We start from the raw sequence: 27,500 nt of genomic DNA, 5'->3' as shown, positions 1-27,500 counted from the left end.
GGAGTCGGACAACAGAGCAGAAAAGCCTTGGGAACAGCATCAGAGTGGGAGCAAAAGTGAAAACTCAAGGGAGAAAATGCCATAAAATACTAACTCCTACAGTTTACAAATTCCAACTGAACATTGGAATGGTCTGGGTGGTTTAAGGAAAAAAAAAAAAAAAAAGGTAGGGTATCTGAACTCTGGGGCTCTATTTCCAGTACAACCACCGAGCTGCTGTAAAACTCAGTTTACCTATTTGACAGGCTTAGTTAATTAATGTTTGTAAAGTGCTTTGAGATCCCTGGATGATAGTGCTATATAGGTATAAAGTATTATTATACTAGAAAGTAAAACGTCCCATAAAATAGATATTGCCCTAAATTCTGGTAAAAGTTAGTGCAATAATGTAAAAAGCTGGTTATGTGCCTACATTAAACCCAGATTTAAAAGCATTAGCACATCACCAATGTGCTCCTGTTTGGCATGTGTTTTATGCCCAATACCCTACTCTGGCACATTAACAATCTGTGTATTCATTTATCAGCAGTACATTTTGAATTGTATATTTATGGCACAGTGCACTTTTCATAGCTGAAAATTAATGAACATGCCTCTCTCGTAACAAACAAGCACCTGTGCTGCATAGTTAGTAATCGGAAACAGATTTATTTTTATTAGTGTATATGTGGGCAAAATTTTTATTTTTTTTAAACTATGGTATGCTAAAAGCTTGATTATAAGCACATATTCTGCCAAAGGAGATCTTTGTTTTATAAACTTCTCCTTATAATTTCTGCCTGTAATATTTTCTTTTCAGATTTAGTGATAATGCCTTCATATAGAATGTAATCATTTGTTTGCAGAGCATACTTGTCTTGACAAATCAAGTTCTGAGCTGTTGCCGACCACTATTATAACAAAATGAAAATCTACAAGAAATGAGGAACACGGAACTGAATATTTAACCATTTCAGCTAAGGAGTACTTCCCAAATATCTTTTCATATCACTCAGAGCCCCAGTCAAAACCTGCACTGCCTGCATCAGTTTGGACAAATCAATCCCAGAGATGAATCCTTCCTATTTCCTAATTCATCAGTTTTCTTTTTTATTATATAAGCACAGAGTTTATCCCACGAATCAAGGAAAGATTCAAAACAACAAAACCTATATACATATTAAAACATGCTCCTGGCCTTTAGCTTAACCTTCATTTAAGTTCCTACTTGCTGAAACTCTAAGAGGTCCAGAATTCCAGCACAACAGAAAAAGTACAGTCATTCTGTGAAGTCTGCAGTACCTCACTCATTTATTGCTGAGTATAAACATCTCCTGGCACTGGCTTCACATATCTGTGGCCTTGTTCCTCCCTCCCATGGCTCCTTCACAGCCCATGGCCTGAAGAGGCTTTTTGGGGGTTAGAAATTGGAACAGAAAGAACAAAGACAGTTTTTCATCCCCCAACTATAACTGAACTAGACCTGTGTACAACTCAGCACAAGACACTTCAGCTTATGATAATGCCTGTAATATTACAGTCAAATAAAAGCCTTGTCATTGATAATGGTGGCAAAAGGGGTAGCTTATTCATTTGTACTTCACAGACTATCTGGGTGGAAAACAATCCCAAACTATGAAGATAATCAAATATTTCCTGAGGTGTTAATTTGGGAGCCTCCATTTCATTTTAGTAGACCACAACTTCAAATCCAGACTTGAATATAGACTCTTTCATTGAGCTCTTTAATCAAATTCATTTGTAAATTAAGCTACAAACAACCTGTCAAAGCCCATTAAGACACCTGAACAAAACTCTCCTGGAGTATGCACTGTACACCATCAAGCAGTATAGCACATCAAGCCTCAGATCTGCACTGCTCTTCTCTGTGGCTTTCTGCAGGACTGTTGGATGCAAACATCCCATTTCCATGGCCTACATCAAACAATTTTATGTTTGTTACTGAGATGGAAATACTAGTACAAGAATATAGCAAAAAAACGATTCCACTGCATTCATCCAGCTAATTGCCACCTTGATAATTTTCATTATATATCCCTTATGAGTTTTACACTCCCTACAACCTTAGGAACATACCCGGAATAGGGGGAAAATCAGCATTATTTCATGTCATCTATCTCACTCCACAAAAACACCTACTTCCAACAAAGAAGTATTTCTCATTATTTCAAATATAAACCAACCTATTAACAAACACAGTAAGGGAAAAAACTATGTATTTAAGTAGTACTTAAGTTGCAAAAAAAACTTTGTTGAAGTAAAAATCACAGCTGATGCTGAAACCCTGCAGCCCTGACCTCCATCAACAAGCCTGAGATTAATTGTCAAATCAGTTCTCTCTCTTTCCTGGCTGTTGGGAGTTTGACTTCTTGCAGACACGTTCAGGAAAAGCACCAGGCACAGCTTGTTTGCAACCTGGGCCACCAGACACAGAAAATCCTTCTAGTACTTCACAATCACTATCTCATTTCCACCAGCTCCTCATTTCAGAGCTGTCCAAGCTCAGAAACTCAGCCCTTTTCTCAGCGTGGTATCAGAATGGGAAGGCAACAAAGTTTTCCATCTCTTAACACCGAGAACTGGGTGGTGCTTTTCACGGTCCAGTCACAGCCCAGTGTGTTGTTTGAGCTGCATTTTTGCTTAGAGCTCAGCGAAACCAGGATTTGGTTTTGGGAAACTTATGTGCTTCATGAGTTGTGAAAGAGTCCCTGGGTTAAACACAGTAGGGTTTTCAGAACACAGAAGCTGGGAATGGAAGTAACATGTGGAAATTTTGGAGTCTTTGGGGAAACATGTACAAGCCATGCCTCACTAATAACTCACTATGAACAAAGGCAAAATGTTCCTCTGTGTCAGTAATGATATCTTCTCAGTTTGGCCTTTTAATGCTGATGTCAATAGAAGCCTCATTCAATTTTAAAGGTAGAATATGTTTCAGTAATTTTTACTGCAATTCTCTACTATATTTTATAGCAATAATGCTGTTACAGCTATGATGAACTAAGGACATAAACACAGCAGAATTTGCAAGAAGTAACAGCTTATATTAAAACTTAACTAATACCAAAACAGTTAACATAACCAGAAAAAGCAGAAATGTTTTTCAGGTACAAATTCTTTTTCAGGAGCAGAGCAAGCAACAAACCTCAAGCTCAATTACTGAAGCTAAACTCAAAACAATTATTCCCAGTCTACACTTATCTCATATTTAATAGCGTTGTTTGGTTTAAGATTTTTTTTTTCTTTTTAAGAAACAAATTCAATATTTGTTTTTAGGGAAAAAATAACATAAAGGAAATAAATTATTTGTTTACTTTTCAAGATATCCATTATAGCAAACAGGGAAGCATGGAACTCAATGTACCTGTGAAGTGATTCTGCCATGGCCAGCACCGTGCTATTGTGGTGAAGGACAGACCTGTAAACCAACATGAGTCTGTCCTGCACCTTACAAATATTGTGATAAAAAGCAAGTTTATTATAAAGGTCAGTGTCAGAGGCTAATAATTTTTTTTGTGGCAATTTAACCATGATGCCACTGATGACTCAACCCTTGACAGTCATCTTTTAAAAACTCCTAACCATACATTTCTAAAGAAATACGAGTTTGTGTGACACACCTTTCAGTGCTGGAGGATACAGTTAGTAGCTGAAGAAAATGGACAATTTGATAAGTAGAGAAAATACCATGCTTATTTTAGTGGTATTTCTGGGCTTTTGGATAGTTGGGTGCAAGATATTTTTGACCAAATCCTCTAATTCATAATTAAATAAAGTCCCCTTAATTTTAAAGGAGAGTACATTAGAAATGTTTTAGGTCAGTAAAATTAAAAAAGCTTAACTCTCCTTATCCAAAGGCCAAAAGGAATCCTGAAAGGTTTGCATACTCAAGTCTTCTGATGACTATCCATGAGAAAAAAAAAAAACAACTCTACAAAACTTCTATTATCCCCAGTATGAATTTACTGTTAATTGAAGTTTTGATAACTAGTGATAAAGTGGGAACTAATTCATCTGCTACAAACTCAGAGAATACTATTTGGATGCAGTTTGAAACAGAAATCACCAACTATCCTGTTTAAATATTAAAAACCAGAAGGGTGGGGCTCAGCTCAGCCTTCCTGAGCTCAACACACCACAAACCACGGCACTGCCACCATTTAGCTTTTGTGCACAAATGTTTATCCACAGATCTCAGTGCATTCAACAAAGAAAGCCCATCTGTATTTTAGAACAGCAGGAACTATAAAGCCTACATAAATATAGAATTACTTACCTGGGCTTACAGAAAAGTTTGTGGAAAAAAGAAGCTCATTTGATTTTATTCCCAATCCTATCCCAGCCCCATAACATCAACAACAACCTTGAAGTAGACTAAAGTAAACCTAAATATTTAAAGCTATATGTTCAACTCATTTCAGCACATATGACCCGACAGACTAAAGGACAAACATCACAGGTAGAAGCTATCACACAAATCAATACTACTGTGCCACTCCATATATAGATTGTTATAAGAAATGCACATTGCAAGACACTTGCAAAGTTACACTGAATAAAATATTTATAATTGCAGAGTGGACTTGATAAAAATGAACACCTTATTCTAATATAAAAAATACAATCCTTATTCACAGGCTGTTGTGCAGGTACAAACTGATGGGCCTCTCTATGACCTTGTTTTCTAAGCTTTCCATTTTCTTGCTTTTATCAAGTACCTCTTTGTTCTCAAAAACTTCTCAAGGAACCTTTATTGCAGCAATTCCCAGTGGTGGGAAGTTCCATCCATTGGCAGTGGTCTTCTGCATTGTTCAATAAGAGCCCCACAAAACACTGCTGTTGCATCACAGAACAGGAAAAGACATTTCCAACTATTTCACTGTAAGTCCTGGAAAACAGGAATCCTTAACATAAATTCAGAGGGAACTTTAAAACATAGAAACTACCAGGTAAGACAAGTACAATCTATCAAAAGAGGAAAGATTTTCAGATCCTAAATTTGGGTTGGGGTGACAGAAGATGGAGAGGCTTTGAGTCTATCTCCAGATAAATTTCACTAAGAGCTTAATATTTTCATATAAATTTAAACACTTTTATCTTAATAGAATATACAAAGTCCAACAGAGGTTGCAGCAGGTATGTTTACACAGGCACCTCTTCACCTGTCACAGGGACAGAAAGCAACAATTATTTAAAAGGATCTGAAACAACAGAGAGTTAGAAAACAGAGTAAGAAAAATTGTATCAAATTGAAACTGCATGGACAATTTAGGCTTAAAGAAGGTAATTACACAAACTAAATTATGGAAAATTCTCCTTCTGAGAAAAGCAGGGCATGGTCTTTAGTCTGACAAGTGGCCAAACATGTTTCTTAGCCTGCTGAAAAAAACTCCTGTAGCACCTGAGTCTCATAGCACTGGAGCAATCCAGAGAGAGCTGGAATCCAGTCTGTAAATCACAGCACACCTGAGCACAGTTCCCAGCACTGATACCATATAAGATGGTGCCTTTTGTTTCTTTGATCAAGAGTCAAGACATTTGTTCTAGATCCAACAGTGCAGTGAGATAAGCCTGTAACTTTAGGCAGGATGGTTAAAAGCATGTGATTTTTCAGAAGAGCTCACTGCCTGGCAGCTACTGCTTTTTCAACTGAAAATAAGATTCTTAGTTCCTTTGATTTCAGCTACTCATCAGTACAATGAATTTAATAATATATATATATAAAGTGGGAAATATATTATAAATATACAATTAATAAGGTTGAGTAATAGTCATCTGTTGAGTAATACTCTCCACTAAAATTCTTGAACCTCCCCTTCCTATTTAAATAATGAGATAACCCCCTGGATTTTATAGGGTAACACTTCTACATCTTGAAATTATACATCACCCAGATGCCTTGATGAATTAAGTTCAGTATCCCTGATATCAAGCGGTCATAGCACACACACTGATGTTATCATCTGTCAGTCAGCCTTACTCAGTGTGATCTCTCACACTGTCCTGGCACCCCCTCACCCATTTGCTGTACCCTCATCTCCTACTCTGCAGGGCATGACCCTGCTGCCCAGTGCAAGTACATCAGTCCCGGGAAATGAGAAGGCTGAAGGCAGCAGAAGCTTCTCTTTACAGTTATTTTTGTCAGAGAAACTATACCTGAAAGACCTGAGAGCATATTCTGCTCTCAGAGCAAGGAGCAGAAGCACTCAGAAGAAGTTAAGGAAATTTTCTATCCACCTTGTCTCCCCAAAAATCTGCCTGCTTTCATCTTTGAGTAAACTGGAGCCGGCTCACCAGCTCTGTTTTTTCTTCTCAAAAATACTAGCTTTGGGTACTCAGAAGGACTCTCAGATATAAAGCTGGGTGCTATTAAAGTGTTTATTTTTCAACCACTGTACTGCACAAAAAGATTCTGAACTTGGTTTTCTCCCATCTGTAAGTCTAATGCTGCTGTTCCTGTGCAAGCAAAACCCTCCATTCAAAATCAGTCATGTTCTCTACTTTTTATGTTTTATTATGATCAAAATGCATATTTATACCATTACATAAAACTCATAGAATATGTAAAAGGACATAACCACAACTGCAGTAAAAAATGGACCAGAAAGGACTTCTGTGATTTAAACTAGCAAGTGGTTTAGCTTTTTTTTTTTTTTTAGAAAAGAGGTCTCACAATGAGTTTTCTTTGTCCCTTAAATGAGACAATTTCAATGTAGTAGTTTGCTGTGCTCTCAGTTTGTGTGTAAACGATGTAACAAAGCATACAATTATTATTTCTCATGGGCTGTAGTGGAAAGCCTGAAGGACATTTTCTTAAATTTGATGCTTACCTCTTTCCCCAAAAGGTTATTTCTCTTTAAAGTTAAAAAAAAACCCCAACACAAACCAAACCAAAAAATAAAATAAAAATAAATGGAAAAATAAAAAAAAGGAGCTATATTACTGATAACAAAGGTTTTAGCATCCACTAAAATGTCAGCTAAAGTTGCCAAATAAATACTTACATGGTGCTGATGATTGTTTGTTTAGGAAAAGGAGATTTAGCTGCTCACATGTTCATTAGCACACACAGAGAAATGGATGAAAAATTCTTCTGGTGCTTAAAACTGATGCCATGGTCGCTGCTTACAAGTATTTCTAATACACAGTGGGTAAAAAGTGAATAATGACCAGATTAAGATATTAAAGGAAAGCAATGATTGAACTTTTTTTTTTTTAAATGAAGCAGCCAACAAAAATGTCCCTTCTTTTTTTTCCTGGTTACTCTATAAACTCAAAATGCTTGAAGCAGATTGCCTGTTATTTTAGCAAATATGGTGAATTCTGAGTGTGCCTGTGCTTTTACATATTTGAGTTTTGCAATGATTCAGGCATTATTGCTCTGTAATAGGTGTGGCTGCCTTTGAAATGTAAGCTCACAGCTTCTGTAGTCAGTGAACCATTGCTGATAGGGCTGACTAGTCAGAAGCAAAACTGGCTAGTTATGAAACTACTATAGTATATTCTTTATCTCATACACATTTAAAGGATTTACCTATCTATCCCACTGCAGACCTACTCATTGAGTAGGAGCCAACAGCATATGATTGTGTTAATTAATCTGCTATTGTGAGTAAAGGAACAGCTGCAGTGGTCTCGTGGATACGTTGTCAAAGGAAAACAATGTAATGTTAAGCTTCTGACTGCATATTCTGTTACAAAGGAGGTTTACGAGAAGTTAAATTCATAAATCACAGATCATTTTTATAATAATAATAAATATCATCTGACCTTTAAAGGAAAGGTTTTAGCATTCTTAATTTCAGTTTGAAATATGTTCTGAAATACGATACTTAAGCTTTAACCCAATTCTTTGTTTTGAAAACAAACATTCCCCAGAAATGATAGGAAATGGTAGTAGCTATAGAAATGACCTCTGACTGTACTAGATACATGCCATTGTAGTTTTAACAAAGATCAGAGCCCAAAATATCAAGTTAAAAGAAAAAATTGTTGGCTTCCATCCAATACCTCTTCTAATAAAAACACAATTTCCAATATTATACAGAAATGCAGAATGAAAGGAACATTCATTACAGGGAAAACACTTAGTATTTACATAGGATTTTATCTTTTTTTTTTATATGGAAAAGGGTACAAAAAAGACTTTTTCCTAAGTAAAATAACATAATCACTTTTGTGATTCAAATCTACCCCCTACCAAATCCTTTTGGACAGTATATACATCAATCCTTTCATAAACACCCAAGTGGTGACTGACCCAAAAGAAAGAACAAACAGGATTTTTTTATGGCTGGCACTTAGAATATAACCATGGAAAATTATGTTAGAAATTCAAGTAGGAAAAGTTTCACAATTCAAAGATGCCTTGATTAAATAGGAACCTTGTGCTATGGCCAGCATGATTTTATGAAAACACCTTGAGAGCCTTTTAATTCAGAAGTGAATTGCTTTTTGAATGAACAGAGGAACATCTGATACAATCCTTATTTTAAATAACAGGGACTGGATTCTCAGTGGGGACAATCAGCAAATTCCATTGGCATTTATATGCTTATGCCACTTTACACCAGCACAAGTGCTGGTCCAAAAAGTACTATCTGTCAAGCAAACATGTCAAATTATAGAATTCTTGCTTTGTTTTGTTTATTTCCTTTTCACAGTTGTACTTGGCTTTATTGGCATATATGCTTTTGATTAAATTAGCTGCTATTTTATTTTTCTTAATCATTTCTGTCTGTCATCTTTTTCTTTTCTCCTTACTTAAAAAAAAACTGTTAAATTTGTGAAAACTAAGACCTAATCCAGACCTCTGGTACATTGGAATGATTGATGATTTCAGAGGAACTATGCCAGTTTAAGTCTCTACAACGTCCTGGCACCAAAAGACACGTTTCACTTCAACTGGAGTGGAACATATAAGAAAGTCTGAAGTAGCTTTATTTACAATTTTAAATATGATTTAAAACAAAGAAAAAGAAAGGAACATAATTTAGATATGAATCACCAGTGTACAACTTGATAACCCAGCAGTGACTGTATGGCACCAACAACAGATTTCAATCCAACAGCAGCCTCCAAGGGAAGAGAATATTGCCAGAAATTAGGACCCCAGTGTTTCAAGCCCAGGAAAGTAATATCTTCCAAATTAAAGGGTTGTTCAGAATAAGAATCATTTTGTGGCTCACAAAATGCAATATGACCTGTGGTTACCTCAATAAATTAATAAATCTAATAATATCTGTGGATATTCTTCTTCTTCAAAGTAAATTCTGGTATTTGTACACCCTGTATCCCTCAGAAATAATATATGAGTTCTTGAGAACTGTCACCTGTATTTGGGCTTGTACACACTATTATTTAACAGATCTGGCTATGCTTTATTAAAATATCATCATGTACCTACTTTCTGAAATACACATACACTACTCACCTCAACTGTGTAGAATTGCCAGTTGCTTGCATAAGATCATTAAAACAACACCTTGTAACTTCAATCAGACTCTGTGAATCCATGAGCATCAACAGTAACTGGGTTGATGACTTCAGTGAGGTTGATTGGGTTGGGCTTTCATTACTACTTAGTATTAGGTTTCTCTTTCCAAGTCAAAATTGTCAAATAGAACAATTTATTGGACTTTTTAAAACCTGATTAAAACAGTGCTATGGGATAGGACTTAGTTTGATGTTACCCACTATTTTCATTTGACAAAATATGCCATAATTTTGGGGAAAAGCATATTTATATTTAAATAGGAAATCACAGCTTTTATTAACAGTACAGTTCCTTTCAGGCTAAGAAGAGAAGAATGCATGGCAAGAAGCAAATTTCCTAAATTTCCATAATGGATATCTAAAAAGTTCCCATAAAATAATTGAAATTAAAAGGTACATTGGAATAAATATTAAATTCAGTCAAGATTATGACTGGAAGGCCACTCATACAGCCTCAGCATCAGACGTAATGATATTTTTTACTGATGTTCTCTTTCCTCAGAGATTAAATGAATCTACTTTGCCAATTAACAACTGATTTTTATCTCTGAACCAGTTTCTCCTGGATGTTAACACAAGTTCATTAAACTGATGTGTGTTCCTCTACAACCAGTCAACCAGTAGGTAGTGAACTTCTACAAGGTGAGAGAGTATTTTATGATCCTTTGGATAGCCAGAAAAGCAAGTAGACTGGAGGTGAGATTAGGTAATAGCACTTCAACTAACCATTTGGTTGTTAACAATTGTTAAAGGCCTCTACAAAACACAGAACATCTTAAATGGAAATAAACTTAACACCAACTAATAAGAGAGACATCTACCCTTTAATTAATGGAAATGTGAAGGGTGTTCTAGCAATCTGAACATTGCTTATGGTTATATATCAGTCAACATATCAAATTAAAACTATTCTAGGAGATTCCATCAGTTGTCAAGTTGAACAACTAGTGCTGCTTTAGCCATCAGCCTCAGCAGCCACTACTTACTAAAGCTGCCTGGTTAAAAACTCACACTAATTTCTGTTGTAATTGCATCTATTTCAATGTACTGGACACTTGCCATTGTGTGACAGAAAAAAAAATGGTCTCAGCCAGTTCAAGAAGAATGATGCAAATATAGAGTTATCAACCTACTTGATAGCAGATACAATAATACTTTTACTTTGAACCTACCCATGATGAATACTGGCTGCAGAAAGATCTGCAATTTTCTAAAAAAAGAACTACAGAATCCAGCTACAGAAACTCAATATAGGCTAGCATATAAATCACTAGACTGAAACTCAGGAGTTGCTCCACTGGCTCTTCCACTGGAATACTGAATGACCTCAGGCCAATTCTTTTGTATTTCTTGCCTAAGTTTTGCAAACTGTTGAATAGAATTAGCAATATTTTTACCTCTGCTCCAATTGTTTTGAGATTTATCAACTAAAAAAAAAAATTAGTGTAAAAGTTAGCTGTTTATGTGTTAGACATGGAGAAACTGACCCAGTGATGCTGGTTAAATATTTTTATTTTACGAATAACTGAAATAATGTGTTACTATAAACAGATCTGTCCATCCTGGAATAAAACACAGATCTCTATAGAAAACATCAAAAGACAAGGCAAAATAGACTCCAAAAACAAAGGAGCATAAGATAAGAAGTGTGATAAGAAGTGGACACCATCTACAAAGAAACATGCATGGAGAGAAATCTTTAAAGCTTTTGAGTCCATACTATGCAGACAGTCAAACAGACTTTCCCAAGACGTAGACAGCAAAGTACTTGACACACTGTTAGTAGCATAAAGATGCATCCATTTCTAATGGCTGACTTTATACAGGTATCCAGGCATTTGAGCACTTAACTAAATTTGGCAAGACTTATAGAACTTTACTGTACTTATTGTACATAGTCCTTACTTATAAACCCTAAGACCTGATCACATCATTAGCTAATACTTCTCCAAGAGTAACCACCAGGAAAAAAATTCCTCCCTAAAGGCCCTCTCAGCAATAGGACACCTGATTAACATCATGTGGCTTTTGCCAGTACACTAGGGACAAAAATATATTTAAAAGAAAATCAGCAGGAGGTGCAACAGTTACACAGGTACCAATCCCTAGTATAAGCAGTACACAGAAATACAGAGGTAAACAATAATAATGTGCTATAAAATGAAAGGAAGAACAAAGATCCTCACAAACATCATCTTTCCAAAGCTCACCTCAAACCAAATGAGACTGTAGGAACTGCTAATACCATACAGAATATTCCACCTAAAGATTGATGGTTAGAGCCTGCTTACATGTGCTGAAAAACAGCCATCATCAGCTAAGAGTTGGTTGGTAGGTATAAGAATGCACTGGCTTGATGGTACATGGGAACTATGCCCTGCCTCTGCTGTGGCAACAAAGTCAGTCTTCAGACTCAGTGGCTCTCAATCTGAAATCTCTCCTCAGTACTAAAATAAATAAATAAGCAAAACAAACAAGCAAGAGAGAAAAGTACCAATCGGTTTAGACTCTATTCACCCCTCATCCCAAATGAAGATGACAGCTGTGGACCACCAGCAGAATCATGAAAGGACCAGGATAACCTATCCACAACTCAGTGGCACACCACATCCAGGCCCTAGAACAAAACATCTGATTGGGACATTAGGAAGTTCTTGTCACTACGCAGAGTCAACTGGAACCAGATCCCAAACAGATTTCTTCAGCCATTGGAAGCTCTGGCTGATTGCTGAATATCACATCATACTAAAAGTAAATAGCAAAATAACTAAGAAAATCTTCTAAGGGAAAGTTAAAAACCTTCCCAGATTTGAAACTGAACACATGGAAGACAGGACAAGCATAAACAGTGCTTCCTTCTGAGACTGCAAGCAATGAGTGACAGCAAGACAGACACCAGACAGAATGCAGCTTCGTTCTTGACAATACAGAATTAAAAACCCCTAATGTTTTTAACAGTTTTCAGTTAACTCTGGCAATGGAAGTCGTGAGTGAAACTATTAAATGTGCAGTGCATGATCAAAGACTGTCAGCATTTCAGAAAGAAACAGATTAGGGGGTTAATGCTGACCAAAGCCTGAACTCTGTAAACCCTGCGATCCTTCCTTAACCAGGTAAACTCTGTTAACCCTGGTTAAGGGCTTGTGAGACAAGGTCAATACAGTCGAGACCAAAGTTTAAGCTATTCAGTATCTGAGGCCCAAAGGAAAAGGAAGGTTATGAAGACTTATTTGAAAGCTAAAACACGTAGAGGAATACTTTTTTAATCTAATTGTCTAAACCAGTAGTTTGAGACTGCTATTGGCACAGATGCCCAAAAGATCTCCGAAACCTTAAAGAAGAGTTGTGAGGCAGAAGACACCCTTTTCACGAGGTGTTAGGGCAAGAGAAACAAAAGCTGCTGGTTTGTCTGCCTTCTGACTTCCTTGAGACAATTCTACCAGCAGATTTTACAACTAAAGCAGATTTTTGGTAGACATCAGATGTTTCTGACAGGAGTCACAGTGCAGGGGACTCAAGAGGGAGCAGTCTGCAGTACAGCATGCTTAGAACTTCTTGTCTCCTCTGCTCCAGACTAGCAGATTGTTATAAAGCAACTGTAGCCTTAAGTATCCTTAAATATAAATGCATTCTAGTGAAGAATAAGAGAGGGGGCATGTCAGAGCTGAGTCTTCAAGGGCTGAGCTTTACAGACTATGATTTTGGACAGATAGCAGTGAAGCAACCACAGTGCATGTTTCCTGAACATGTCATGTGCTATAAGTGGGACACATAAGATCAATGATTTGGTAGCTTCCCATCCAGTTGGAGGTGACCATACTGCATTATCATTTTGGCTGTCTGTTTTCCTCTTGTAGCTTAGGTTTAGAGTTACTGTATTCCAGACACAACAGTCCCCCAGTTACATCCATTTACAGGGAACGCCCTTCCAGAAGACTGTTGCCCACCACTCCAGGTAGCATAAAAAACTGGGACATGTCAGAAATCCTGGGTATCTGCCCCTACAAAGCACCAACATTGAGCTGGACTTCCACAGCCAAGACTTCCATTTTTATATGATGCAGCCAGTATCACAGGAAAAGCAAGTATTTTCCACACATAAAAAACCCCCAAAGTATGGTATTTTGTATTATTCACTTACCTCATTGTTTTTGAATATTTTCACCATTGCATTATTAACTCCTGTAATAATACTATTTTATTTAGGGTATTCTCATCATATGCATTAGAACACTCATCTTCTAGAACTATTATTCATGGGAAAATAAGAAATAAGGGGTAAAAAGCTTCCTTATTTTTCCAGTTTAGTCACTAGGGGAAAAAACTAACTACATCAAAACTAACAAAGCTGTCATCTTGGGTTAAAAGACAATAGAGGCAGATTCTGCCAAGGGGGCATGCACAGATCTAGAACCTGCAGATACATAACCACACACTTTGGGTCACTAGTGAAAACACGGTATTGAAATAAAGTATGGTTCTTTCCATTCTATATCTATTACTACAGAACAGTCCTTCAGTGTATGACATTGTCTTGTCCCCTGAAGAAAGTATTTACAAGATGCTCCCAACTTCACAGTAATTTTATCAGAAAACGTATATATTCTAATTTTTTTACAATCTATTTATACAGCAAGATAATTCTTAATGATCTGTGGGGAAAAAAAGATCCAAAAGGAATTTTAAGTGAATAAATTACAACAATGTTATTTAAGATTAATTTTTTTTAATATTGGTAAGCAGAGGAAAGAATATGCCTATTCTTAATTTCATTTGGTACCATGATAAAGTAGAAGCACTGGAGAGTAGTAATCGCAAGAGTAATTTTAACTGCACACTATAATATGCTGGAAGTGACTTACAATGGCATCATTATGCAAAGTCTATTATATTTGTCAAAGCCTTTTAAGTAACAGCAATGGAAACAGTGAGAAGAATAGCAAGATGGGCCATCAGATGAAGGAATTATATTCTGTGGAAAAATCTTTTTTTGAATCCTCTCATGATAGTTTTAATTTTAGTGCTTCTATAAGGAAACAAACAATTGTACTGATTATATGGGTCAAGGCTTATTTTTTAAGAGATAACACCTCACTATATGAAATTACAAATTTGTAAGACAGTGCAGAACCACTCAAGCAGCTATTCTTAGAAAACAAGTTTCTTATCTGATCAAACATTTCTTGATACCTTATGAAGAGCAAGTCAAAGGACATTAAGAATCACAGAAGAGAGATTGTTTAAAATACAGGAGACCTAACCACTCATCTGGATTATACTACCCAGAATCATTACCCAAATGGAAAAAGCATGTCTCTTTTTTAAGTAACATTAGTACAGAGTGATTTTTTATGGCATCAACCAGAAAAACTATTCTGTCTTACCAATCACAATACTTTCTATCCCAGCTTAATATCTCTGCAAACCAGTACCCCAAAACAGCTTCATCCAAAACACTCATCCTACTGATCAGAACTTACATAAAAAATGTCTTAAATGGATGGTATCTTACTATGTCTAGATTATCAGTGTTTAATGTAAACAAATACACAGAACATAAATACTGAGAACAATTAAGCAGCAAATCAGGAATTGAGATCTTTGAGATCTATGCTTTAAAGACACTTGGAAGAACTTGGTATTATTCTTTCTGGAAATTGTTTTTAAGTATATTGCAAGGAGACAAAATTAATCATATCCTTAAATCCTTTGGAAATAGAGTAGGTTTCAGAGTTAAAAAAAGCACTGTAGTGGTATTGTGAGAAGCAACATTAATAGGGTTACAATCCCTCTCAGTTTTTAAAGTCATGCTCCCAACACTACATACACAGGTGTGCTCCTACCTTTTACATTTTGGAAAGACACTGAGTCTACCAAACAGTATATTTGAACTCAATATGTCCATAACCAAAGAAGTTCCAGTCATATGCACACATGAAGCAGCAGAAAAAGCTTTAAAAATTGGACTTGCTAAATTTTAAAAGTCAAGCCAATTTTTAAAGCTTGACTTTAAACACATAAGAGTCCCTCACTTCTCCTCTATCATTCACCTGCCCTGAAAAAGACGGAGGGGGTTTTAAGACAAAAATCTTTTTTCCCCTTATTTAAAATCTATACTTCTTGTTCAATTTAAAAACAGGGACTAAATTAAAACTTTTCTTAATGAAAAAACTACTGGTTATATGCACTACAAACATCAACAAGTACTAAAAACATCTTCCAGATTTCACGGCCCAGTTGTCTGATCCAGAATACTAACTTGTATGATGTACAATGTATAAGCAAAGTGAAACTGCACTGTAGAAATTTGAAATGCAATCTCGACAGTTCTTAATTTACCTCTTAGGACCCAAATCAGGGGCTGAGATCTGCACTCCATGCTCTTCTTTTGGGTATAGCAGACTCAAGTTGTGGAAACTTCGCTGAGACAGAATAAACTATTTCTATACATAAAATAAAATAATGTGAATTAAATATATCTGATCTTGTTTTCCCTTATATCTAGCACTCCTGGAAAGCTATGTCAAAATTTGCATTCAAGATGCTGACCAGTAATGTACGTTTTAACTTACTGTGGCAAATAGAACTTTGTGCCATATGGCTGATTAGAGATATTCTCTCTCTTTTTCTTCTCCTCTAAACAGCTGGGTGAGTAACAACAAGCAAAAGACAGTCAGCAGCTGCACACTGTTATCATTACTTTGATACTGCTTGAAGGAATCTAAGCCTTCCACAGGTATGCACCTGAGATTAGAGGCAAAGAATTTTCCTCTCTAAATATGAGAGGAAGCAGCTATGGGAGTTATAATTATGTTTTACAGGTGTCATCAGAACAATGCTTCCAAATTTTACCCAGAACAAACATACTCTTTTTCTATTTTGTGATTGAATTTTTCAAAGACCTTCAGGGAAAAGATATTATTGTACAAAGGCAACAACAGTGAGTAAATAAGTATAAAGGCAAACACTTCTATTGCAGACTTCCCAACTTTATCTATTTCACCCATGCAACTTCAGTAGTTATCCAATAGGATCTGCAAACAGAGCATTAACCATTCAAGCTCTGTGTTTGATTACTGTGTACCAGGGATTCCCAAGCTGGAATTCCACTGCACCCCCCACAGCTGGCAGAGCCCTTGCTGGTAATCAGAGGACAATTAATGAGCCACGTGGCTCTGGCTCCTCATAAGTCAAAAGATATTTGGAAAGGATAATGGCTGTAGGAACTTCACCTAATATTACTTTCTGTGCAACCAGTGTTTTAGTGGCCACAGGAATGCCTGATCTGGAAGAGTATCAACTGCAGCTGGAGCTAAGTGGGAACAGGGAACTTGAAACAACAGGTGAGACATGTTGCATAAGCGAGGAAGACTATGGGCACCCCCCTGGGCCACACAGCACAGCTTCTCTTCTACCATCCCATCTGAAGGGGAGTGTAATTCATAGCTCTGAGGGGTAATGCATTTTAAGTCTTCCATTGCTGTTTTATTATAAGTAAAAAAACCCCCACAAACTACCATGATCATAAAGATGTTTATGAGACAACTGCAGTCAGGTTACCCCTTCTCCCTGAGGAAAGGGACCCTACCTGTGGAGGAAAACAAAGCAAACGCACTTTTTTCAGTTTTCTCCTACAGGGTTTGGAGATGATCAGGAGAATTTTTTCGGCATCTTTGGATGTTGGTTCTTCCTTCTACATTAAATAAGTGCATGGCAGGAATATTAGCCAGAACAGTACAATTGAGAGAAAAATACACTATCTGTAAGAAAAGTTAATCTTTTTTTTTTTTTTTTTGCATGGTATGTTTACACTTACAAAGACTTGAGGCTAATTCTCCTCCAGTCATCATACTAAAACTCACCACTAGAGCTATGTAATCAGTCACATGATTAAGAATTTTGAAAGTTCATAATAAATGATGTGTGAAACAGCACAAATCAAAGTAATACTTGCACAGATTTCACAAGCAACTATATTGTGATCTTTTCTCATGTAACTCACGAATAGGAAAATAAAATCCATTGGGTATATAAGGTTTCCATCTAATCAGGGAATGACAATTACAGCACTAATTGTGGTCTTTGTGAATACTGAAGGTCTTTTTCATGCACACACATACATTTTCTGGACAGAAACCACCCTTTTATTGTTGGAAAGCACCTAGAAATCTCTGGACACTACTCTACCAGCAGCTGTGTTATTTTTCTTTAAGTTTAAATTATTGCACATGGCTATCGTTGCTAGGTAGGACTTGGCTTCCAGCGTTGTAACACTGATGGCTGAAGTCTGGGCTGGACTATGAAACAAGCAAAAATTCAGAGGTGAAAATTACCTCTGTGGGGGTGGTTTGCATTTGTTAATGCCTTTTTAAAATTATCTTGGATATCTGCTTGAGCAAGGTATTGCCAGTCTCTGCTCTCCAGGCATCCTAGCACTTGTACTCTTGTTGCTTTCAAGTTCAGTGTCACCGAGATACTTTCAGGCAACAGATCATCTAATGAAGAACAATATGATGTCAGTGTGTAATGACTTCTTGAGAAAAAGAGTGATGTTATTCAGCAATACAAAGAGACAGTCTCACTTTCTTCTCAGATAAACAACTTCGTAATGAAAGATTGTTTAGAGGTAAAGAAAAACTGAAGGAAATTTAAAGGGGCATAGCAGCTTGTGTGTTAAAAAACCCAAACACCCACATTTTAAATATTAATAACAGACAGAGCCACTGATTCCATTTCTATTGACAGGAAATTAAAAAATAAACACATAAAAATTCAGATGAGGATTTAAAAAAACATTATCCAGTGACAGACACCAAAGAAAGGAGTATCTCACAAAACACAACATTTACAGAAAAGCAGTCAAAATCATCACTGTGCTCAGGTTTGGCTCCAAATTGCTGCTGTAAACTCACATCTGATGTAACTGATTAAAACATAGTAGATGGCACTGGTATACCATGCAGAACTAGAAGTTTTAAACTACAAACGCTACAAGAGTGTACCTTGATATCTACACAATTCACACCAGTCAAGCAGTATCAGGAAGGCTTGAAGTGTACCTGCTTTACATTTCTTCCTAGTCTAAGTCCACTACACTGCCAAAAAGTGCTAAACATCTGTACTGTAAATGCAAATCAGGTCCAAATCCCTAAAAATCTGTGTATCTTTAGTTCACTAATGCCACCAGTACTCCACGTGCAGCAAAAAGATGATCATTACAAAAAGATGCCATGAGCAATTTTTAAATAGAATCCATTTACATTTACCAGAATCTTACTGCTAGTCTTGGTTTGTTGTTTTTTGGGTTTTTTTTCTAATAGTGCTAAATAGTCACTTGGGAAAGCCTGTTCTGTACAAGCAGTGCACACATAAGCTTAATTCTTCAGCAACTTCAGACAGGAGTGTAAAATGCAAGCTGGAGTCCAAAGGCAAGGAGGTAGAGCTCTAGTAAATCTGATGCAAAGCCTAATCCGTCTTTTGTCTGTACAGTCTGTGGAATATTTGAAAGGGAAGCAAATACACAAGCAAACATTGCATTGCATGAAGTTCCGAATTTCTGTTCACCGACCCAGACGCAGATAATCAAAGGGAAGACCTTATATACCAAAAACTTCAGAGCAGGTCACCTATTTGTCCATATCTCTCCTCACATATAGGCTGCATTCCAGTTTATCAGCAGGCTATGCTATAAAAGAGTCTAAGAAAATAGTAGATGCAATATTTATGCCAGCAAAAACTATTTCTAGTGCTAGTTCTGTGCACGCTCTCTTTCAGCATGCAACAGAGTAGATGGACAGCTTTTGTGGTTTCCTATCACTCTGAAGCACAGTGCCTCTTTCCTGGTGCACGATCTTGCAAGTTTTTAGAGCAGTGACATTCCTGCTGTTGGCACTGTCACAGGCCAACAAGCCTGGTTAGCTCAGTGCTAACGCCTACTGAGCTCGATCACTGGTGTGAGACGGGGTCGCACTGACAAAATACCAACCACAAACCTGGAAGACTCTTAGTTCACACTCTTGCCCTTCTAATTTATACTTCAAAAGATAATAATAACTGGTATTAGAACAGGGAATGACTCTATTCTTACTTCACTATCGCTTCTGACACGGTAACAGAAAATGAAATAATAAAATAACTGAGTAAAATATATAAAAGAAACACCTACACAATAACTATTACATGCTCAACAGCAAATGGTCAGAATTGTACAGTGTTGCTTTAAGACAGTGAAGAGTTGATGAGACTGGTTGAGAAAAACATGAGCTGGGCCTCTTGCTTATCTTGGACCTGGCTTGAGCAAGACCTCGGAGGTCTCATGGCCCAATATTGTTGCAGTGAGGCACAGGAGAACATCAAGCCTCAGCACCAACCAATAGCCACACTCCCTTCACTGTGAAAAACAACACTTGTTATAAATCTGTTTCGTTAAGGAGATAAGGATGTGCACAAAGAGCCTCTGATGAAGGTCAGAGAGCCTTTACTGCCGCCTCAGTACGTGGAGGAGGAGGGCCAAAGTGTTTATTCTACCTCTTTTCTCAATTATAAATTCTGACTGAGTAACAGAGACTCTCATTAAGCTCCATTAACATATTAACTTACACACCCCTTGGGATTCAAAAGAAGGAGAACATGGGATCTACGACACATATATGACCAAAGTCACCAAAACCCATCATAACAGGAGATTGTTTCATCCCTTGGAACAGACCAAAACTTATAGTATAAAAGGGGAGCTTCGGGTCAGAACAGGCCAGAAGAGAAAAAACCTTTGAAGGAGGAAAACACCTTTGGAGAGGGAAACCACCTCTGGAAGGGGAAAACACCTCTAGAAGGGGAAAACATCTCTAGAAGGGGAAAACACCTCTGAAGGGGGAAAACCTCTCTGCCTGCTCAGGATTTGTCAACAGACTGTCTCTCTTTCTCTCCTGAAGGGACGCCTTTAGGTGAGTTTTGTGCCTCCAACTGTGTTGGAGTATACCCGGGAATATTCATCATGTATATATATATATATATATATAGTGCTATTAGAATCTCTCTCACTGTACTTTCTGCTGCAGCACACATCAACACTCTGTAGCCAGTGCATTTATCACCGGCAATCCTGAACCTGCTTTCCTGTTGCTTCAATAAACCTTCAATACACATTCATGAATCTGGATCATGAAAAGTCCTTATTGAACAAGATCAGACCTATATTCCTGGATTGGTAACTGCACTGCTTCTGCATCTGTGCTCATGCAAGTTCTTCTTTTGAACTCGACCAGCCCTACAGTGATTATTGACTATAATCAGAAATTAAGCCCAGCCACACCCAGCCCCTCTGATCTCTGAGGACCAGCTGGACTTTAAGGGGGTTTGTTTTCTGCTGAATACCCATACCCTTAATGCAACAACACTCATCCTTCCACAGTATAAATGTCAACTGATGTTCATATTATCCCTTAGAGAAAGAGTCCACCTGTCCCACAATTTTTTCATGCAGGAGCCAGATTAGAAGGACACTCGTTTTCTGATGGTATCCTAAAAGTAAAAAGCTTATGCCTTCAAGGTTTGAGTACAGTTACAACCTATTTCGTTTAATCCTCTGTCTTCAGTATGATTTCACATGTGCAGCTGAGAACCAGTTTTATGCATTTGATTAAATATAATTAAAAATATGACTAAAGAAGCCACTTTCTCTACTAAATATAAGGAAATTACATAAACAGATCAGCTCAAATGTGGTTTTCTTTGTTTCATTTTCATTCAAGAATTTACAGAATTATTTTAAATTGATCTGATGACTCTCACATTGTTTCTATTATACTACCTACTCATCAGTGACTGTTACTGAATAGAACCCAGTGTCTGAAATGGTCACTATTAAAGAGTCTGCCCTACTAAATTTGTTTTAAAACTGACCTTTGGTATATTTATTCTCAATACAGTAATCTTAATTTTGTTTTTGGTTTGTCTCCTATGGACTTTTCTACAAACACAGCAACAATGAAAACAGTTTTGAAACACTACTTCCTCTACTTGCCAAAATTTACTCTACAGTTTAAGAAAGTCCTGCTACTTAAAGTCTGGTATTTTCTTTGGCCATGGAATCTTTTGAAATTCTGACTAGAGCTGTGAAAACCCCCATGATGAATAAGCACAGTAGTGCAGTGTGTTGAGGATTTAACTTCAAAAAGCTTCGCATGTTTTCTAGGCTCACTAGCCTCATCAAGCTAAATTCAAGTCAGCAGTGCTGTTCAAACATGTCAGGAAGTAAAAAAATACAAAAATGTTTAATCAATCAGAATTCTTTCAACAGAAGGACTGTGAACTTAATGCCAGTCAAGGGCAGAAAATAGCTAAAAGCCTAGTAAAACAACAATTGGATCACACACTCACCTACCTTGTAATTGTGGTATCTGAACATACAGCTGGGCATCCTTCTTCCACTGTAAAAAGTTATACTTTGTAAACACCGTAAATTGCACATTTTATACTACGAAAAGTTTTAGTTCTGGCTAAATTTGGCTGATAAAAGATCATGTCATGTAATTTTGGGGGAAAATAATATAAAACTAGTGCCCTACACACTCTGATTCTCCATTGCTTTGCACAATCGTTTGTATTTTTGCAAAACACACGTAAATTAGCACAAAGTGCTACTATTCTGATGTGTCTTTGTTTCCTTCTGTTAGGGGAACAGGTTAAAAGCAGAAGACTGGAGGGAAAGACTGTAAATCACCTGGCAGCTGGGAATAACCCTTGATAAACCAGTGTGAACAGCAGCCAGTGATCCTGTGGTCTGGACTGAGTTTAACGGTGCCTCTGTCCCTGCTCATGTGCCTCTGCCTGGGCGTTGCTTCAGGGATCCCCCCGTTAGTGAGGTAACAGAAATAAATTTACTCTTTGTGTTCTAGCCAGAGTTCGTGTCTGTCCCTGCTGCCTGCCTGTGCCGACTTACACACAGATCCAGGAGCAACCATGCCATGGCTAGCCAAAAAATCAAAAAAGCTGAGAAAGCCGAAAAAGCTGAAAAAGCCGGGGCCTGGGGAGGCTGTGATGGTGAACCCCAACATTCCAGGATGGCCCAGTACTGAGCGCTGGACCCCCGTGGCCACTTTCCTGGCTACAATGGCCACTCCAGAGACATGGCCTGAAATAGATGACGGGGTGGTGGTGAACCCCCACAGGGTCGAGGTTGCCATGCGCGGATTGCCGTGGAAAGCGGCATCAAAGTCGTCCCGCAAGCTAGCAGGGAGACTGGGATGGCTGTTGGCTACTGGTCTCAGAGCTCTAGACCGTGAAGTCATAGCCCTGCAGAGTAAAGTGAGCGAGCTGGAATTACTCACCTATGCCAGAGCTCGCGACTGTGAAGCCATAGCACTGCAGAGCAAAGTGAGGGAGCTGGAATTGGTCACCTACGCTAGAGCTCTGGAACGGGAAGTTACAGCGTTGCTGAGTAAAGTGAGAGAGCTGGAAAAGGAAGTTGTGACTTTACAGGCTGCAAACGTGATCGCTCATGAAGTCACTACCACTCAAGCAGAGCAGTGCTATGAGCAGCAATGCACTATACAGCAGCTGGTGTCACCTAGGCATAAATATGTGGAAAATAAGGTTTTGATCTCCCAGGTTCGTGCTCCAACTTTGAAATCTTCACGGGATCCCAAGGAATGGGATGGAAATATCTGGAGTGAGTACTCAGATTTTGAGATTGAGATTTAGTCAGAGTTAGCAGATAGGGATGTGGTATAGATCACACCTACTTATACTCCAAAAGAGTTTCAATTATACACTCCTAGACAAGGAAATCCTTTTGAATTAGAAGTAATAATTCTAGACGATATAGTCTTGTGGGGATTGAGGCAGATGACTGGACCAAAAGATAAAAAAAATCTGTAGAATTTTGGTCCAAGGCATTCCAAGGCACTGGTATATATTTTACCCCAATGGGAAAATTAATTCAAAATATAGCTTGGGCACTGCAAGAAACTGAAAGAATCACAGGCCAAGATAGTGTGACTGTACACCTTCAGTACAAAACACAGTGAGGACCAAAAATCCTCCAGATAGTGTCTCTCCCAAAATATTAGCCAAAGGGAAATGGAATTTTACACCAATGGATCCTACAACCTATTAATCTAGATGTGACCATTCATATAATAACCCCTGACAATACAGTATGGTTCTCTACTCTCTCTATTCCCCTTTATTCTCCATCCTCTGTTAATATCATATTCTCAAGTTCTTGTATTTCATGTGTCTTTGATGATTTCCTGTGCATTATCTAGGGGGGGTGCATTGGAACTATGTTATTGGTAACAACACAACATCCAAACAAAATTCAATCTGAAAAAGGGCAAGCCACACATCTCCAATCTGTGTGGGCAATTACCCCATCTCAAGTTACCAAGCCTGGAGCAATATTAGCTGAAGGAGCTGGAGCAACAGCGTATATGTTACAGGACAGAGATGACACTCTTCTTTTCCTCCCTTAGCACAGGCTGGCTTCTTGTGCTTTGTAGGCTCGTACCATGACAGCATATCTTATATACATTTCTGCAAAATCAATATGTAAATACTTGTGTGTGGTTGTTTTTTACTGTAACTAATGTCTTATTATTCTTTCTGAGAAGTGACTATAGACCAGCTGGCTTGTGCCCTCGTGGCAAGGTTTAACTGGGACATCCAAGGCAGCTGTTGCCTTAAATTTGGGAGTAACTGCTGTATACCTTACAACATCGATTACTGATGAGCTACGTCGCCCTTCAACATCATAAATGCTGTTCTGAGTTTGAAGGCTTGTGTTGCTTTGACCTGCAGAACCAGTTGGCACGGAGGATATCATTCAAGATCTTCAGGACTACATCTAATCACACAACCTGTCGGTGGTGCCTGGCTAACTGGGTGGTTTACTTCCCTGGCAAGAGGGGTGGGACACTTAAAGCATTATATGCTTATATGTTTGTTCCTTTCCCCATATGCTTCAAGTGCCTCTGCAAATCTCCTATCCCACATTTCCAGCCCCAGCAGCAGTGGTCTCTTGAGGAAGGGGGTTGCAAGTTGGGAGGAACGGGTTAAAAAGCGGAAGACTGGCGAGGAGGACTGTAAGTGGCTCGAGTGACCTCGCAGCTGGGAATAACTCTTGATAAGCCTGTGTGAACAGCAAGCCAGGGATCCTCTGGCATGGACTGGGTTTAACAGTGCCTGCATCTCCACTAGTGCACTTCTGCCTGGGTGTTGCTTTGGGGATCCCCCAGGTAGTGAGGTAATAGAAATAAATTTACTCTTTGCATTCTAGTCCTGAGTTTGTGGTCGTCTTGGTTGCCTGCCCGTGCCAACTCACACACCTACCCACTGTGCAGAGGTGTCAGTGATGTCACACTGTGCATGGGAGTAGAAAATCAGGCCCCACATTCTCTGAAGATACATTAGCACAGGCTCCTGTGAAAGGATAAGCAAGGACACTAAAACCACTGAGGAAAAGAACAATAATGTTTTCAATTGATAATGCTATACATGTTCTTAGTAATGAGTCTCTCTCTCAACTCACTCTAAGTAAAGCAATTGGCATGTTCTTTAGATAGAGCAACAGTACAAATACAGCTGTGTATATCTGACACACAAGCGTTTGATTTTGGACTTGCTGAATGTTCAGATAGTTGATGAGATCACTTCAGTGTTGCTGCATATAAAAAGCAAGGTATCTGTAGCATGCCTAATTCTGCTACTTATCACTCTCCTCAATAAACTGGGAACCTGCACCAGGGTCACTCCTGTGAACCTTTTCTTGCCCTAAGATACATTTGCAAAAAATTCCTATTCACCACAGGGAGCTGGGAGGAGAATGCCTGGGAATTGATGGGCATCAATTGTACCCACAGCTGTGAGTTCTTCAGTTTCTGGCTGCTGCAAACGTACTTTCAGGTCTTTTCTCAGTTCTTTCAGTGCAAAAGAAATGGAGACTATTCCTTGGTGTTATTTCAGCAGTTTCACTGCCTTCGATTTCTCTCCCCATGTTCAGACAGCTACTGAACCTGTCACCCATATAAAGACAGAGCAGAACACAAAAGATAGCACAATCCTACCATCAGACACTCTCTTAAATATAGACAAAGTTGCTGTGTCAAGATTTAATATAAAAGCTAGTGTATATGAAGTTTTGGTAGATAGGCATAGTATTTTCCTACCTTTCCTATGTCAGGATTTCACAGCTACCTCTGTGCTATTGCATTGCTCAAGTCATATGTCCTTGTCCTTTTAGTGTCAATGAAAGTGAGTTTGACTTTCATTGCAAAGTATCAGTATGTTCAATGATAAGACTTAAAACAAACTGCCGAAGAGACAGCAATAGAAAGTGTTCTGCATTTGTCCACTACTACTGCTTGCCTTTTCAATAACATTCACTTTCATTCCTTATCCCTCTTTCAAAGTTCATTATAATTACACTATAGTGGTCACATCCAAAAAGTCAGCATTTACACATAGGGACTAAATAGTGGCATGTAAGAAACCACGGTATTATTTTCACACAGAGTAGGAAATAACTGTGGTGACCTTGATACCATTGAGTGGTAAATGTGGTTCTATGTTGCCTTAATGTTCTTCACTGTACTGGCACCATAACTGTTTTAAGAAAACAAATAAAATTATAGAATTATAGGATACTTGATAAACTCCTCCCCTTCAGAATTCAGTGCCTACTTTTTCAGTGACAGAATAACAAGGAATATATTAATCATACCAGATATCTACTTGATTAAAGATATATGCAGACATATAAAACCACATATTTAGTTCCATAAGATTAAAATAAAGGCTCTGGAATATACAAGAGAACAGTAACTGTCAACTTTCACTTCTGCAATTTTTCCTCTTTACATATATGGCATCCTTATACGCCCATCCTTTTCCAGTTACTAATCAAAATCAAAGATGTTCTGTTCTTTCCTTGAATTCTCTACAAATTATGAAAAATGGCTGTTTGCTTTTCTTTTGTTCACAGAAAGCTTTGAATCACCTTTTGGTCTCAGTCAGATCATACCTGGTATTCCATAAATCTCCCAGGAAAGTGTGAAGTATTTAAGGTGGATGCTTAAGACATTTCAGAAAGTCTTTTTGGATTTGCTTCTGTCCCTCTCTGAATAGTTCTGTTAGATCATTAAAAGGGAAAAATATGCAGTTTTTGATAAATAGACTACTCCCCTACCTCAGTGTTAGATAAGACGTGAGTAGACCAGTTTTTAATTACGTTACCCTATGATATATGTGGTAAGGCATTCCTAAAAATGTAATGAAGAGGTCATCTAAAACGAGACACAGCTAGAAATCAGGACAGAAATGAGCAGGAAGCACAGCTGACAGAAGTAAAACTGTATAAATCCCACTTACAGCCATTCTTATAAAACACATTTAAAAAATAAGTAGCACTAAGTCTACTGCACATTTTGTACATTTTCTAACTAGAGGGATCCTTAACATTAACACCACAGTGTCTCTGTTGTTCTAGAAAGATCAGAAATGAGCTCAAAACCCCAGACATGGCCAAGAAGTCCCGCCCTTAACTTCTGCCTCCTACACTTTAATATTTAAACAAGCCCCAAAGTAAGGCTCTGTCCTCTCGAGGTCTCTGGTCATGCTTGAGGACAGTGAAAGTTTAAGGTACAAAAAAATCCAGAAAGAAGTGGGAAATAGTCTAGAAATAATGAGTGTGTTTCATAGCAGAAGAAAAAGGAGTATCATTCAGGGATGAATAATTCCATGGAAGGAGCAGGGGGAGAGGGAAGAGAAGCCTGCAGAGGCCACACTGGCACTGTGGAAAAGCTGTGGTCACCCCAGCTGGGGGCTGGTAAGATCCCACCAAGGCTTCTTTCCACCTAGCATGCATGCCATGCCCACCTTCCCACCTTTCTGGGATTCAGAAGGCAGGGAGGGAGGGTCTGGGACCCTGCCAATGCCCACACCTACAAAACGCCCAGCACTGCCTGTGCATCTCAGGTGGGCCTGTGCTGTGAGAGGCATTTTGGTTC

The 27,500-nt window shown here is 38.1% G+C and overlaps 2 protein-coding genes across 13 annotated transcripts in view; one reads left to right on the top strand and one right to left on the bottom strand.

The window, feature by feature from the left end:
• ZNF536 (zinc finger protein 536) overlaps nucleotides 1-27,500 on the bottom strand; it is a 347,275-nt gene that overhangs the window by 151,345 nt on the left and 168,430 nt on the right. The gene's annotated exons all lie outside the window — the stretch shown is intronic.
• LOC135422186 (uncharacterized) lies at nucleotides 20,010-24,771 on the top strand. Of its 2 annotated transcripts, XM_064671235.1 has the most exons (3): nucleotides 20,010-20,438; nucleotides 20,553-20,848; nucleotides 22,170-24,771. In XM_064671235.1, exon 3 carries the CDS (start codon nucleotides 22,456-22,458, stop codon nucleotides 23,194-23,196), a length of 741 nt encoding a protein of 246 aa, XP_064527305.1. In that variant the 5' UTR covers nucleotides 20,010-20,438; nucleotides 20,553-20,848; nucleotides 22,170-22,455; the 3' UTR covers nucleotides 23,197-24,771. The 2 variants fall into 2 exon arrangements, with proteins under 2 accessions (XP_064527305.1, XP_064527304.1); XM_064671234.1 differs by lacking the exon at nucleotides 20,553-20,848 and having other exon boundaries at nucleotides 20,012-20,438.

Source organism: Pseudopipra pipra, chromosome 14 (assembly GCF_036250125.1).
Source record: "Pseudopipra pipra isolate bDixPip1 chromosome 14, bDixPip1.hap1, whole genome shotgun sequence".
NCBI classification, from domain to species: Eukaryota; Metazoa; Chordata; class Aves; order Passeriformes; family Pipridae; genus Pseudopipra; species Pseudopipra pipra.
The sequence above is the reverse complement of the archived record's forward strand: the minus strand, read 5'-3'. Positions and strand labels throughout refer to the sequence as shown.